General features: G+C 53.3%; 1 protein-coding gene across 1 annotated transcript in view; it reads left to right on the top strand.

Moving 5' to 3' along the window:
- Positions 1-16,596, top strand: part of LOC139266969 (epoxide hydrolase 1-like) — a 57,929-nt gene that overhangs the window by 24,368 nt on the left and 16,965 nt on the right. The window contains exons 5-7 of the mRNA XM_070884610.1: positions 5,351-5,480; positions 8,223-8,437; positions 9,978-10,086. Coding sequence (XP_070740711.1) covers positions 5,351-5,480; positions 8,223-8,437; positions 9,978-10,086 — 454 coding nt within the window. The remainder of the gene's footprint in view (positions 1-5,350; positions 5,481-8,222; positions 8,438-9,977; positions 10,087-16,596) is intronic.

The following is a 16,596-nucleotide window of genomic DNA, read 5'->3' as shown; positions in this document are numbered from 1 at the left end:
TGGGGGGGGTTTGGGGTTGGAGGTGGTTTGGGATGGGGTTGGAGGTGGTTTGGGGATGGGGGTTGGAGGTGGTTTGGGGATGGGGGTTGGAGGTGGTTTGGGGGGTGGATGCGGGTTGGAGGTGGTTTGGGAGGATGGGGGTTGGAGTTGGTTTGGGGATGGAGGTTGGAGGTGGTTTGGGGATGGGGGTTGGAGGTGGTTTGGGGTTGGAGATGGTTTGGGGATAGGGGTTGGAGGTGGTTTGGGGTTGGAGGTGGTTTGGGGATGGGGTTGGAGGTGGTTTGGGGTTTGGGGTTGGAGGTGGTTTGGGGATAGGGGTTGGAGGTGGTTTGGGGTTGGAGGTGGTTTGGGGTTGGAGGTGGTTTGGGGATGGGGGTGGTTTGCGGATGGGGTTGGAGGTGGTTTGGGGCTGGGGTTGGAGGTGGTTTGGGGTTTGGGGTTGGAGGTGGTTTGGGGTGGAGGTGGTTTGGGGATGGGGTTGGAGGTGGTTTGGGGTTTGGGGTTGGAGGTGGTTTGGGGTTGGAGGTGGTTTGGGGATTGGGTTGGAGGTGGTTTGGGGATGGGGGTGGAGGTGGTCTGGGGATGGGGGGTTGGAGGTGGTTTGGGGTTGGAGGTTGGAGGTGGTTTGGGGTTGGGGGTTGGAGGTGGTTTGGGGATGGGGGTTGGAGGTGGTTTGGGGTTGGGGGTTGGAGGTGGTTTGGGGATGGGGGTTGGGGATGGTTTGGGGTTTGGGTTTGGAGGTGGTTTGGGGTTGGAGGTGGTTTGGGGATGGAGGTTGGAGGTGGTTTGGGGATGGAGGTTGGAGGTGGTTTGGGGGATGGGGGTTGGAGGTGGTTAGGGGATGGGGGTTGGAGGTGGTTTGGGGATGAGGGTTGGAGGTGGTTTGGGGATGGGGGTTGGAGGTGGTTTGGGGATGGGGGTTGGAGGTGGTTTGGGGATGGGGGTTGGAGGTGGTTTGGTGATGGGGGTTGGAGGTGGTTTGGGGTTGGGGGTTGGAGGTGGTTTGGGGATGGGGGTTGGGGATGGTTTGAGGTTGGGGGTTGGAGGTGGTTTGGGGATGGGAGGTTGGAGGTGGTTTGGGGATGGGGGTTGGGGGTGGTTTGGGGTTGGGGGTTGAGGTGGTTTGGGGTTGGGGTTTGGAGGTGGATTGGGGTTTGGGTTTGGAGGTGGTTTGGGGGATGGGGGTTGGAGGTGGTTTGGGGATGGAGGTGGTTTGGGTTGGAGGTGGTTTGGGGTGGAGGTGGTTTGGGGTGGAGGTGGTTTGGGGTTGGAGGTGGTTTGGGGTTGGAGGTGGTTTGGGGTTGAAGGTGGTTTGGGGTGGAGGTGGTTTGGGGTTGGAGGTGGTTTGGGGTTGGAGGTGGTTTGGGGATGGGGGTGGTTTGGGGTTGGAGGTGGTTTGGGGATGGGGGTTGGAGGTGGTGGGGTTGGAGGTGGATTGGGGATGGGGGTTGGAGGTGGTTTGGGGATGGGGTTGGAGGTGGTTTGGGGATGAGGGTTTGGAGGTGGATTGGGGTTTGGTTTGGAGGTGGATTGGGGTTTGGGTTTGGAGGTGGTTTGGGGATGGGGGTTGGAGGTGGTTTGGGGATGGGGGTTGGAGGTGGTTTGGGGATGGGGGTTGGAGGTGGTTTGGGGTTGGAGGTGGTTTGGGGTTGGGTTGGAGGTGGTTTGGGGATGGGGGTTGGAGGTGGTTTGGGGATGGGGTTGGAGGTGGTTTGGGGGATGGGGTTGGAGGTGGTTTGGGGATGGGGGTTTTGGGATGGGGGGTTGGAGGTGGTTTGGGGATGGGGGTTGGAGTTGGTTTGGGGTTGGAGGTGGTTTGGGGATTGGGGTTGGAGGTGGTTTGGGGATGGGGTTTGGAGGTGGATTTGGGGTTTGGGTTTGGAGGTGGTTTGGGGATGGGGGTTGGAGGTGGTTTGGGGATGGGGGTGGAGGTGGTTTGGGGATTGGTTGGAGGGTGGTTTGGGGATGGGGGTTGGAGGTGGTTTGGGGTTGGAGGTGGTTTGGGTTGGAGGTGGTTTGGGGTTGGAGGTGGTTTGGGGATTGGGGTTGGAGGTGGTTTGGGGATTGGGGTTGGAGGTGGTTTGGGGATGGGGGTTGGAGGTGGTTTGGGGGTTGGGGGTGGGAGGTGGTTGGGGATTGGGTTGGAGGTGGTTTGGGGTTGGGGGGTTGGAGGTGGTTTGGGGATGGGGGTTGGAGGTGGTTTGGGGATGGGGGTTGGAGGTGGTTTGGGGTTTGGGGTTGGAGGTGGTTTGGGGTTGGAGGTGGTTTGGGGTTGGAGGTGGTTTGGGGTTGGAGGTGGTTTGGGGATGGGGGTGGTTTGGGGATGGGGGTTGGAGGTGGTTTGGGGATGGGGGTGGTTTGGGGATGGGGTTGGAGGTGGTTTGGGGTTGGAGGTGGTTTGGGGTTGGAGGTGGTTGGGGGTTTGGAGGTGGTTTGGGGATGGGGGTGGTTTGGGGTTGGAGGTGGTTTGGGGTTGGAGGTGGTTTGGGGATGGGGTTGGAGGTGGTTTGGGGATTGGGGTTGGAGGTGGTTTGGGGATTGGGGTTGGAGGTGGTTTGGGGATTGGGGTTGGAGGTGGTTTGGGGATGGGGGTTGGAGGTGGTTTGGGGATGGAGGTGGTTTGGGGATGGGGTTGGAGGTGGTTTGGGGATGGGGGTTGGAGGTGGTTTGGGGATGGAGGTGGTTTGGGGATGGGGGTTGGAGGTGGATTGGGGATGGGGGTTGGAGGTGGTTTGGGGATGGGGGTTGGAGGTGGTTTGGGGATGGAGGTGGTTTGGGGATGGGGTTGGAGGTGGTTTGGGGATGGAGGTGGTTTGGGGATGGGGGTTGGAGGTGGTTTGGGGATGGGGGTGGTTTGGGGATGGGGTTGGAGGTGGTTTGGGGTTTGGGGTTGGAGGTGGTTTGGGGATGGGGGTGGTTTGGGGATGGGGGTTGGAGGTGGTTTGGGGATGGGGGTGGTTTTGGGATGGGGGTTGGAGGTGGTTTGGGGTTTGGGGTTGGAGGTGGTTTGGGGATGGGGGTGGTTTGGGGATGGGGTTGGAGGTGGTTTGGGGATGGAGGTGGTTTGGGGATGGGGGTTGGAGGTGGTTTGGGGTTTGGGGTTGGAGGTGGTTTGGGGATGGGGGTGGTTTGGGGATGGGGTTGGAGGTGGTTTGGGGATGGAGGTGGTTTGGGGATGGGGGTTGGAGGTGGTTTGGGGATGGGGGTTGGAGGTGGTTTGGGGATGGGGGTGGTTTGGGGATGGGGGTTGGAGGTGGTTTGGGGTTTGGGGTTGGAGGTGGTTTGGGGATGGAGGTGGTTTGGGGATGGGGGTTGGAGGTGGTTTGGGGATGGGGGTGGTTTGGGGATGGGGTTGGAGGTGGTTTGGGGATGGAGGTGGTTTGGGGTTGGAGGTGGTTTGGGGTTGGAGGTGGTTTGGGGATGGGGGTTGGAGGTGGTTTGGGGATGGGGGTTGGAGGTGGTTTGGGGATGGGGGTTGGAGGTGGATTGGGGATGGGGGTTGGAGGTGGTTTGGGGATGGGGTTGGAGGTGGTTTGGGGATGGGGGTTGGAGGTGGTTTGGGGATGGGGGTTGGAGGTGGTTTGGGGATGGGGTTGGAGGTGGTTTGGGGATGGGGGTTGGAGGTGGTTTGGGGTTGGAGGTGGTTTGGGGATGGGGGTTGGAGGTGGTTTGGGGATGGGGTTGGAGGTGGTTTGGGGATGGGGGTTGGAGGTGGTTTGGGGTTGGAGGTGGTTTGGGGATGGGGGTTGGAGGTGGTTTGGGGATGGGGGTTGGAGGTGGTTTGGGGATTGGGTTGGAGGTGGTTTGGGGATGGGGGTTGGAGGTGGTTTGGGGATGGGGTTGGAGGTGGTTTGGGGATGGGGGTTGGAGGTGGTTTGGGGATTGGGTTGGAGGTGGATTGGGGATGGGGGTTGGAGGTGGTTTGGGGATTGGGTTGGAGGTGGTTTGGGGATGGGGGTTGGAGGTGGTTTGGGGATGGGGGTTGGAGGTGGTTTGGGGATTGGGTTGGAGGTGGTTTGGGGATGGGGGTTGGAGGTGGTTTGGGGTTGGAGGTGGTTTGGGGATGGGGGTTGGAGGTGGTTTGGGGATGGGGGTTGGAGATGGTTTGGGGATGGGGGTTGGAGGTGGATTGGGGATGGGGGTTGGAGGTGGTTTGGGGATTGGGTTGGAGGTGGTTTGGGGATGGGGGTTGGAGGTGGTTTGGGGATGGGGTTGGAGGTGGTTTGGGGATGGGGGTTGGAGGTGGTTTGGGGATTGGGTTGGAGGTGGTTTGGGGATGGGGGTTGGAGGTGGTTTGGGGTTGGAGGTGGTTTGGGGTTGGAGGTGGTTTGGGGATGGGGGTGGTTTGGGGATGGGGTTGGAGGTGGTTTGGGGATGGGGGTGGTTTGGGGTTGGAGGTGGTTTGGGGATGGGGGTTGGAGGTGGTTTGGGGATGGGGGTTGGAGGTGGTTTGGGGATGGGGGTTGGAGGTGGTTTGGGGATGGGGGTTGGAGGTGGTTTGGGGATGGGGGTTGGAGGTGGTTTGGGGATGGGGGTTGGAGGTGGTTTGGGGATGGGGTTGGAGGTGGTTTGGGGATGGGGGTTGGAGGTGGTTTGGGGATGGGGGTTGGAGGTGGATTGGGGATGGGGGTTGGAGGTGGTTTGGGGATGGGGTTGGAGGTGGTTTGGGGATGGGGGTTGGAGGTGGTTTGGGGATGGAGGTGGTTTGGGGATGGGGTTGGAGGTGGTTTGGGGATGGGGGTTGGAGGTGGTTTGGGGATGGGGTTGGAGGTGGTTTGGGGATGGAGGTGGTTTGGGGATGGGGTTGGAGGTGGTTTGGGGATGGGGTTGGAGGTGGTTTGGGGATGGGGGTTGGAGGTGGTTTGGGGATGGGGGTTGGAGGTGGTTTGGGGATGGGGGTTGGAGGTGGTTTGGGGATGGGGGTTGGAGGTGGTTTGGGGATGGGGGTTGGAGGTGGTTTGGGGATGGGGGTTGGAGGTGGTTTGGGGATGGGGGTTGGAGGTGGTTTGGGGATGGGGGTTGGAGGTGGTTTGGGGATGGGGGTTGGAGGTGGTTTGGGGATGGGGGTTGGAGGTGGTTTGGGGATGGGGGTTGGAGGTGGTTTGGGGATGGGGGTTGGAGGTGGTTTGGGGATGGGGGTTGGAGGTGGTTTGGGGATGGGGTTGGAGGTGGTTTGGGGATGGGGTTGGAGGTGGTTTGGGGTTGGAGGTGGGATTGGTGTAGGGTGAGGTTGTGGTGGGGGGAGTGTGGGTTGGGTTGGGCCAGGGGGATATTGAGGGAGGCCCTGGGTGGGCCGGGGGGCTATTGAGGGAGGTCCCAGTGCAGTAACAGTGATGTTTGCTGGTTCCAGGCTTTAACTCCATCGCTGCTGCTCGGATTTTCCACAAACTGTTGCGCCGTCTGGAGATCGATCGGTTCTACCTGCAGGGCGGAGACTGGGGAGCTCTGATCGCCACCAACATGGCCCAGATGAAGTCAGAGTGAGTCTTTCAGTTACTGAAGAGAAAACACATTCCCAATACGGAGGGGAGGGAGGGGCGTGGGCGAAGGGGCATGGGGGAGGGGATGGGGATGGGCGTGGGGGAGAAACATAGAAAATAGGTGCAGGAGTAGGCCATTCGGACCTTCGAGCCTGCATCACCATTCAATAAGATCATTGCTGATCATTCCCTCAGTACCCCTTTCCTGCTTTCTCTCCAAACCCTTGATCCCTTTAGCCGTAAGGGCCATATCTAACTCCCTCTTGACTATATCCAATGAACTGGCATCAGCAACTCTCTGTGGCAGGGAATTCCACAGGTTAACAACTCTGAGTGAAGAAGTTTCTCCTCATCTCAGTCCTAAATGGCTTACCCCTTATCCTTGGACTATGTCCCCTGGATTCTGGACTCTCCCAACATTGGGAACATTCTACCTGCATCTAACTTGTCCAGTCACATCAGAATTTTATATGTTTCTATGAGATCCCCTCTCATTCTTCTAAACTCCAGTGAATACAGGCCCAGTCGATCCAGTCTCTCCTCATATGACAGTCCTGCCATCCTGGAAATCAGTCTGGTGAACTTCGCTGCACTCCGTCAATAACAAGAACATCCTTCCTCAGATTAGGAGACCAAAACTGAACACAATATTCCAGGTGAGGCCTCACTAAGGCCCTGTACAACTGCAGTAAGACCTCCCTGCTCCTATACTCAAATCCCCTCGCTATGAAGGCCAACATACCATTTGCCGCCTTCACTGCCTGCTGTACCTGCATGCCAACTTTCAATGACTGATGAACCATGACACCCAGGTCTCGTTGCACCTCCCCGTTTCCTAATCTGCCGCCATTCAGATAATATTCTGCCTTCGTGTTTTTGCCACCAAAGTGGATAACCTCACATTTATCCACATTATACGGCATCTGCCACATGTTTTCCCACTCACCTAACCTATCCAAGTCACCCTGCAGCCTCTTAGCATCCTCCTCACAGCTCACACTGCCACCCAGCTTAGTGTCATCTGCAAACTTGGAGATATTACACTCAATTCCCTCATCCAAATCATTAATGTATATTGTAAATAGCTGGGGTTCCAGCACTGAGCCCTGCGGCACTCCACTAGTCACTGCCTGCCATTCTGAAAAGGACCCGTTTATCCCGACTCTCTGCTTCCTGTCTGCCAACCAGTTCTCTATCCACGTCAGTACATTACCCCCAATACCATGTGCTTTAATTTTGTACACCAATCTCTTGTGTGGGACCTTGTCAAAAGCCTTTTGAAAGTCCAAATACACCATATCCACTGGTTCTCCCTTGTCCACTCTACTAGTTACATCCTCAAAAAAATTCTAGAAGATTTGTCAAGCAGGATTTCCCTTTCATAAATCCATGCTGACTTGGACCGATTCTGTCACTGCTTTCCAAATGTGCTGCTATTTCATCTTTAATAATTGATTCCAACATTTTCCCCACTACTGATGTCAGGCTAACCGGTCTATAATTACCTGTTTTCTCTCTCCCTCCTTTTTAAAAAAAGTGGTGTTACATTAGCTACCCTCCAGTCCATAGGAACCGATCCAGAGTCGATCGACTGTTGGAAAATGATCACCAATGCATCCACTATTTCTAGGGCCACTTCCTTAAGTACTCTGGGATGCAGACTATCACTCCCCAGGATTTATCAGCCTTCAATCCCATCAATTTCCCCAACACAATTTCCCACCTAATAAGGATTTCCTTTAGTTCCTCGTTCTCACTAGACCCTCAGTCCCCTAGTATTTCCGGAAGGTTATTTGTGTCTTCATTCGTGAAGACAGAGCCAAAGTATTTGTCCGCCATTTCTTTATTCCCCATTATAAATTCACCTGAATCTGACTGCAAGGGACCTACGTTTGTTTTCACTAATCTCTTTCTCTTCACATAGAAGCTTTTGCAGTCAGTTTTTATGTTCACAGCAAGCTTCCTCTCATACTCTATTTTCCCTCTCCTAATTAAACCTTTTATCCTCCTCTGCTGTATTACAAAATTCTCCCAGTACTCAGGTTTGCTGCTTTTTCTGGCCAATTTATATGCCCCTTCCTTGGATTTAACACGATCCTTAATTTCCCTTGTTATCCACGGTTGAGCCACCTTCCCCATTTTATTTTCACTCCAGACAGGGATGTACAATTGTTGAAGTTCATCCATGTGATCTTTAAATGTTTGCCATTGCTTATCCACCGTCAACCTTTTAAGTATCACTCGCCAGTCTAATCTAGCCAATTCACGTCTCATACCATCGAAGTTACCTTTCCTTAAGTTCAGGACCCTAGTCTCTGAATTCTACCATATTATGGTCACTCTTCCCCAAGGGGCTTCGCACAACAAGATTGCTAATTAGTCCCTTCTCATTACACATCACCCAGTCGAGGATGGCCAGCTCCCGAGTTGGTTCCTCGACATGTTGGTCAAGAAAACCATCCCTAATACACTCCAGGAAATCCTCCTCCACCGCATTGCTACCAGTTTGGTTAGTCCAATCAATATGTAGATTAAAGTCGTCCATGATAACTGCTGTACCTTTATTGCAGGCATCCCTACTTTCTCTTTCTCGTTCTCTCCCCCAGGGGTGGGTAGAGGGTGCCCAGGGGTGGGTAGAGGGTGCCCCGAGGGGTAGAGGGTGCCTGGGATTGGTCGACGGAGCAGCCCATGTTCAGGGTACATCCATGTACTTATTAACTCTGTCCTTTCCTCTCCCTGCAGGAATGTTAAAGGGATCCACTTGAATTTCTTCCCAATTTCCAGAATGGCAATGGGCATCCTGCCCTCTCTGCTCCTTGGGCCGTACTTCCCCTCCCTGGTCGGATTCACACAGACCGACCTTCAGCGAATCTATCCCTTCATCAAAAAGAATGTTTATGACATACTGAGGGAGTCGGGTTACATGCACATCCAAGCCTCGAAACCTGACACATTAGGTAGGTGTGTGAGGAGTAACCGTGACAGAGACATGTGAGCAACCTACTCGCCTCCAATCCAGGAGTTCAGGGCATTATATTAAACTGACGGATACCCGGGAATAAGTTACAGGCTGGCATCTAATCGAGGGGTTCGGGAATGGTGAGGGGGAGGGGGGTTATATCTGGGATAACGGATACCCGGGAGTAAGTTACAGGCTGGCATCTAATCGAGGGGTTCGGGAATGGTGAGGGGGAGGGGGGTTATATCTGGGATAACGGATACCCGGGAGTGAATTACAGGCTGGCATCTAATCGAGGGGTTCGGGGGGTTTATATATAGAATAACAGATGCCCGGGAGTGAGTTACAGGCTGGAATCTAATGGAGGGGGTCAGGGGGTGGTTGAGGGGGGTGGCGGGTTTATATCCAGGATAACGGATACCCGGGAGTGAGTTACAGGCTGGAATCTAATGGAGGGGTTCGGGGGGTTTATATCCAGGATAACGGATACCCGGGAGTGAGTTACAGGCTGGAATCTAATGGAGGGGTTCGGGGGGTTTATATATAGAATAACAGATACCCTGGAGTGAGTTACAGGCTGGAATCTAATCGAGGGGTTCAGGGCGGGGTGGGGGAAACGAGGACTGGGGAGGGGTTATATCCAGGATAATGGATACCCGGGAGTGAGTTACAGGCCGGGATTTAATGGAGGGGTTCGGGGGCTTTATATATAGAGTAACAGATACCCGGGAGCGAGTTACAGGCCGGGATTTAATGGAGGGGTTCGGGGTGTTTATATATAGAATAACGGATACCCGGGAGTGAGTTACAGGCCGGGATTTAATGGAGGGGTTCGGGTGGTTTATATATAGAATAACGGATACCCGGGAGTGAGTTACAGGCCGGGATTTAATGGAGGGGTTCGGGGTGTTTATATATAGAATAACAGATACCCGGGAGTGAGTTACAGGCCGGGATTCAATGGAGGGGTTCGGGGGGTTTATATATAGAATAACGGATACCCGGGAGTGAGTTACAGGCCGGGATTTAATGGAGGGGTTCGGGTGGTTTATATATAGAATAACAGATACCCGGGAGTGAGTTACAGGCCGGGATTTAATGGAGGGGTTCGGGGGGTTTATATATAGAATAACGGATACCCGGGAGTGAGTTACAGGCCGGGATTTAATGAAGGGGTTCGGGGGAGGGGGGACAGGGACGGGGGGGTGTTATATCCAGGATAACGGATACCCGGGAGTGAGTTACAGGCTGGAATCTAATGGAGGGGTTCGGGGGGTTTATATATAGAATAACGGATACCCGGGAGTGAGTTACAGGCTGGGATCTAATGGAAGGGTTCGGGGGTGGGGGGGGTGGGAACGGGGACCGGGGGTGTTATATCCAGGATAACGGATACCGGGAGTGAGTTACAGGCTGGGATCTAATGGAAGGGTTCGGGGGCGGGGGGGGGTGGGAACGGGGACCTGGGGTGTTATATCCAGGATACCGGATACCGGGAGTGCGTTACGTTTCCCCCTCACACTTTTTGTGTTTCTCAGGCTGTGCACTGAATGACTCCCCGGTGGGTTTGGCTGCCTATATATTGGAGAAGTTTTCCACCTGGACAAGCAAGGAGTTCCTGGACCTTGAAGATGGAGGACTCACGAGGTGGGAGAGCGAGAGATTCTTAGCTACCGTTTCTCACTTGAGTAGTTTCTTTACTTTGTGTTGAGGCCGTGATGTGGAATAACACATATTTCAACTTGAGTAAATCATTGATGACCAACACTGTACCCAACTGACAGAAGACGGGCCTCCCTCGGTGCTTCAGTGATTCAATGCGCTGCCTGGCCTGGTACTGAGCCACATGGAGTAGAAAGATCCCAGGGTCCTTCCCTGCTCTGCACTGGAGTAGCTGGTCCAGCCCGGCCTAGAGTAGGGATTCGATCAATGGCCCAGGACGGCCTAGAGTCGCGATTCTATAGCTGGCCTAGAGTAGGGATTCTATAGCTGGCCTAGAGTAGGGATTCTATAGCTGGCCTAGAGTAGGGATTCTATAGCTGGCCTAGAGTAGGGATTCTATAGCTGGCCTAGAGTAGGGATTCTATAGCTGGCCTAGAGTAGGGATTCTATAGCTGGCCTAGAGTAGGGATTCTATAGCTGGCCTAGAGTAGGGATTCTATAGCTGGCCTAGAGTAGGGATTCTATAGCTGGCCTCGAGTCGCGATTCTACAGCTGGCCGAGAGTAGGGATTCTATAGCTGGCCGAGAGTAGGGATTCTATAGGTGGCCTAGAGTAGGGATTCTATAGCTGGCCTAGAGTAGGGATTCTATAGCTGGCCTAGAGTAGGGATTCTATAGCTGGCCTAGAGTAGGGATTCTATAGCTGGCCTAGAGTAGGGATTCTACAGCTGGCCTAGAGTAGGGATTCTATTGCTGGCCTAGAGTAGGGATTCTATAGCTGGCCTAGAGTAGGGATTCTACAGCTGGCCTAGAGTAGGGATTCTATTGCTGGCCTGGAGTAGGGATTCTATAGCTGGCCTGGAGTAGGGATTCTATAGCTGGCCTAGAGTAGGGATTCTATTGCTGGCCTAGAGTAGGGATTCTATAGCTGGCCTAGAGTAGGGATTCTACAGCTGGCCTAGAGTAGGGATTCTATTGCTGGCCTGGAGTAGGGATTCTATAGCTGGCCTGGAGTAGGGATTCTATAGCTGGCCTAGAGTAGGGATTCTATAGCTGGCCTGGAGTAGGGATTCTATCGCTGGTCTAGAGTAGGGATTCTATAGCTGGCCTGGAGTAGGGATTCTATAGCTGGCCTGGAGTAGGGATTCTATAGCTGGCCTGGAGTAGGGATTCTATAGCTGGCCTAGAGTAGGGATTCTATAGCTGGCCTGGAGTAGGGATTCTATAGCTGGCCTAGAGTCGCGATTCTATAGCTGGTCTAGAGTAGGGATTCTATCGCTGGCCTCGAGTAGGGATTCTATCGCTGGCCTCGAGTAGGGATTCTATAGCTGGCCTCGAGTAGGGATTCTATAGCTGGCCTAGAGTAGGGATTCTATAGCTGGCCTAGAGTAGGGATTCTATAGCTGGCCTGGAGTAGGGATTCTATAGCTGGCCTAGAGTAGGGATTCTATAGCTGGCCTAGAGTAGGGATTCTATAGCTGGCCTAGAGTAGGGATTCTATAGCTGGCCTAGAGTAGGGATTCTATAGCTGGCCTAGAGTAGGGATTCTATAGCTGGCCTAGAGTAGGGATTCTATAGCTGGCCTAGAGTAGGGATTCTATAGCTGGCCTAGAGTAGGGATTCTATAGCTGGCCTGGAGTAGGGATTCTATAGCTGGCCTAGAGTAGGGATTCTATAGCTGGCGTGGAGTAGGGATTCTATAGGTGGCCTGGAGTAGGGATTCTATAGGTGGCCTAGAGTAGGGATTCTATAGCTGGCCTGGAGTAGGGATTCTATAGCTGGCCTAGAGTAGGGATTCTATAGCTGGCCTAGAGTCGCGATTCTATAGCTGGCCTAGAGTCGCGATTCTATAGCTGGCCTGGAGTAGGGATTCTATAGCTGGCCTAGAGTCGCGATTCTATAGCTGGCCTGGAGTAGGGATTCTATAGCTGGCCTGGAGTAGGGATTCTATAGCTGGCCTGGAGTAGGGATTCTATAGCTGGCCTGGAGTAGGGATTCTATAGCTGGCCTGGAGTAGGGATTCTATAGCTGGCCTAGAGTAGGTATTCTATAGCTGGCCTAGTGTAGGGATTCTATAGCTGGCCTGGAGTAGGGATTCTATAGCTGGCCTAGAGTAGGGATTCTATAGCTGGCCTGGAGTAGGGATTCTATAGCTGGCCTAGAGTAGGGATTCTATAGCTGGCCTAGAGTAGGGATTCTATAGCTGGCCTAGAGTAGGTATTCTATAGCTGGCCTAGCGTAGGGATTCTATAGCTGGCCTGGAGTAGGGATTCTATAGCTGGCCTAGAGTAGGGATTCTATAGCTGGCCTAGAGTAGGGATTCTATAGCTGGCCTGGAGTAGGGATTCTATAGCTGGCCTCGAGTAGGGATTCTATTGCTGGCCTCGAGTAGGGATTCTATAGCTGGCCTGGAGTAGGGATTCTATTGCTGGCCTCGAGTAGGGATTCTATAGCTGGCCTCGAGTAGGGATTCTATAGCTGGCCTGGAGTAGGGATTCTATTGCTGGCCTCGAGTAGGGATTCTATTGCTGGCCTCGAGTAGGGATTCTATAGCTGGCCTGGAGTAGGGATTCTATTGCTGGCCTCGAGTAGGGATTCTATAGCTGGCCTCGAGTAGGGATTCTATAGCTGGCCTCGAGTAGGGATTCTATAGCTGGCCTAGAGTAGGGATTCTATAGCTGGCCTGGAGTAGGGATTCTATAGCTGGCCTAGAGTGGGGATTCTATAGCTGGCCTGGAGTAGGGATTCGATAGCTGGCCTGGAGTAGGGATTCTATAGGTGGCCTAGAGTAGGGATTCTATAGCTGGCCTGGAGTAGGGATTCTATAGCTGGCCTGGAGTAGGGATTCTATAGCTGGCCTGGAGTAGGGATTCTATAGCTGGCCTAGAGTAGGGATTCTATAGCTGGCCTAGAGTAGGGATTCTATAGCTGGCCTAGAGTAGGGATTCTATAGCTGGCCTAGAGTGGGGATTCTATAGCTGGCCTGGAGTAGGGATTCTATAGCTGGCCTAGTGTAGGGATTCTATAGCTGGCCTGGAGTAGGGATTCTATAGCTGGCCTGGAGTAGGGATTCTATAGCTGGCCTAGAGTGGGGATTCTATAGCTGGCCTGGAGTAGGGATTCTATAGCTGGCCTGGTGTAGGGATTCTATAGCTGGCCTAGTGTAGGGATTCTATAGCTGGCCTGGAGTAGGGATTCTATAGCTGGCCTCGAGTAGGGATTCTATAGCTGGCCTAGAGTAGGGATTCTATAGCTGGCCTAGAGTAGGGATTCTATAGCTGGCCTGGAGTAGGGATTCTATAGCTGGCCTAGAGTAGGGATTCTATAGCTGGCCTGGAGTAGGGATTCTATAGCTGGCCTAGAGTGGGGATTCTATAGCTGGCCTGGAGTAGGGATTCTATAGCTGGCCTGGAGTAGGGATTCTATAGCTGGCCTCGAGTAGGGATTCTACAGCTGGCCTAGAGTGGGGATTCTATAGCTGGCCTAGAGTAGGGATTCTATAGCTGGCCTCGAGTAGGGATTCTATAGCTGGCCTAGAGTGGGGATTCTATAGCTGGCCTAGAGTAGGGATTCTATAGCTGGCCTCGAGTAGGGATTCTATAGCTGGCCTAGAGTGGGGATTCTATAGCTGGCCTAGAGTAGGGATTCTATAGCTGGCCTCGAGTAGGGATTCTATAGCTGGCCTCGAGTAGGGATTCTATAGCTGGCCTAGAGTGGGGATTCTATAGCTGGCCTAGAGTAGGGATTCTATAGCTGGCCTGGAGTAGGGATTCTATAGCTGGCCTGGAGTAGGGATTCTATAGCTGGCCTAGAGTAGGAATTCTATAGCTGGCGTGGAGTAGGGATTCTATAGGTGGCCTGGAGTAGGGATTCTATAGGTGGCCTAGAGTAGGGATTCTATAGCTGGCCTGGAGTAGGGATTCTATAGCTGGCCTAGAGTAGGGATTCTATAGCTGGCCTAGAGTAGGGATTCTATAGCTGGCCTAGAGTAGGGATTCTATAGCTGGCCTAGAGTAGGGATTCTATAGCTGGCCTAGAGTAGGGATTCTATAGCTGGCCTAGAGTAGGGATTCTATCGCTGGCCTAGAGTAGGGATTCTATAGCTGGCCTAGAGTAGGGATTCTATAGCTGGCCTGGAGTAGGGATTCTATAGCTGGCCTAGAGTAGGGATTCTATAGCTGGCGTGGAGTAGGGATTCTATAGGTGGCCTGGAGTAGGGATTCTATAGGTGGCCTAGAGTAGGGATTCTATAGCTGGCCTGGAGTAGGGATTCTATAGCTGGCCTAGAGTAGGGATTCTATAGCTGGCCTAGAGTCGCGATTCTATAGCTGGCCTAGAGTCGCGATTCTATAGCTGGCCTGGAGTAGGGATTCTATAGCTGGCCTAGAGTCGCGATTCTATAGCTGGCCTGGAGTAGGGATTCTATAGCTGGCCTGGAGTAGGGATTCTATAGCTGGCCTGGAGTAGGGATTCTATAGCTGGCCTGGAGTAGGGATTCTATAGCTGGCCTGGAGTAGGGATTCTATAGCTGGCCTAGAGTAGGTATTCTATAGCTGGCCTAGTGTAGGGATTCTATAGCTGGCCTGGAGTAGGGATTCTATAGCTGGCCTAGAGTAGGGATTCTATAGCTGGCCTGGAGTAGGGATTCTATAGCTGGCCTAGAGTAGGGATTCTATAGCTGGCCTAGAGTAGGTATTCTATAGCTGGCCTAGTGTAGGGATTCTATAGCTGGCCTGGAGTAGGGATTCTATAGCTGGCCTAGAGTAGGGATTCTATAGCTGGCCTAGAGTAGGGATTCTATAGCTGGCCTGGAGTAGGGATTCTATAGCTGGCCTAGAGTAGGGATTCTATTGCTGGCCTCGAGTAGGGATTCTATAGCTGGCCTGGAGTAGGGATTCTATTGCTGGCCTCGAGTAGGGATTCTATAGCTGGCCTCGAGTAGGGATTCTATAGCTGGCCTGGAGTAGGGATTCTATTGCTGGCCTCGAGTAGGGATTCTATTGCTGGCCTCGAGTAGGGATTCTATAGCTGGCCTGGAGTAGGGATTCTATTGCTGGCCTCGAGTAGGGATTCTATAGCTGGCCTCGAGTAGGGATTCTATAGCTGGCCTCGAGTAGGGATTCTATAGCTGGCCTAGAGTAGGGATTCTATAGCTGGCCTGGAGTAGGGATTCTATAGCTGGCCTAGAGTGGGGATTCTATAGCTGGCCTGGAGTAGGGATTCGATAGCTGGCCTGGAGTAGGGATTCTATAGGTGGCCTAGAGTAGGGATTCTATAGCTGGCCTGGAGTAGGGATTCTATAGCTGGCCTGGAGTAGGGATTCTATAGCTGGCCTGGAGTAGGGATTCTATAGCTGGCCTAGAGTAGGGATTCTATAGCTGGCCTAGAGTAGGGATTCTATAGCTGGCCTAGAGTAGGGATTCTATAGCTGGCCTAGAGTGGTGATTCTATAGCTGGCCTGGAGTAGGGATTCTATAGCTGGCCTAGTGTAGGGATTCTATAGCTGGCCTGGAGTAGGGATTCTATAGCTGGCCTGGAGTAGGGATTCTATAGCTGGCCTAGAGTGGGGATTCTATAGCTGGCCTGGAGTAGGGATTCTATAGCTGGCCTGGTGTAGGGATTCTATAGCTGGCCTAGTGTAGGGATTCTATAGCTGGCCTGGAGTAGGGATTCTATAGCTGGCCTCGAGTAGGGATTCTATAGCTGGCCTAGAGTAGGGATTCTATAGCTGGCCTAGAGTAGGGATTCTATAGCTGGCCTGGAGTAGGGATTCTATAGCTGGCCTAGAGTAGGGATTCTATAGCTGGCCTGGAGTAGGGATTCTATAGCTGGCCTAGAGTGGGGATTCTATAGCTGGCCTGGAGTAGGGATTCTATAGCTGGCCTGGAGTAGGGATTCTATAGCTGGCCTCGAGTAGGGATTCTACAGCTGGCCTAGAGTGGGGATTCTATAGCTGGCCTAGAGTAGGGATTCTATAGCTGGCCTCGAGTAGGGATTCTATAGCTGGCCTAGAGTGGGGATTCTATAGCTGGCCTAGAGTAGGGATTCTATAGCTGGCCTCGAGTAGGGATTCTATAGCTGGCCTAGAGTGGGGATTCTATAGCTGGCCTAGAGTAGGGATTCTATAGCTGGCCTCGAGTAGGGATTCTATAGCTGGCCTCGAGTAGGGATTCTATAGCTGGCCTAGAGTGGGGATTCTATAGCTGGCCTAGAGTAGGGATTCTATAGCTGGCCTGGAGTAGGGATTCTATAGCTGGCCTGGAGTAGGGATTCTATAGCTGGCCTAGAGTAGGAATTCTATAGCTGGCGTGGAGTAGGGATTCTATAGGTGGCCTGGAGTAGGGATTCTATAGGTGGCCTAGAGTAGGGATTCTATAGCTGGCCTGGAGTAGGGATTCTATAGCTGGCCTAGAGTAGGGATTCTATAGCTGGCCTAGAGTCGCGATTCTATAGCTGGCCTAGAGTCGCGATTCTATAGCTGGCCTGGAGTAGGGAT

This window comes from Pristiophorus japonicus, chromosome 7 (genome assembly GCF_044704955.1).
Source record: "Pristiophorus japonicus isolate sPriJap1 chromosome 7, sPriJap1.hap1, whole genome shotgun sequence".
Lineage (NCBI taxonomy): Eukaryota > Metazoa > Chordata > Chondrichthyes > Pristiophoridae > Pristiophorus > Pristiophorus japonicus.
This window is presented reverse-complemented; position numbering and strand designations above follow the sequence as displayed.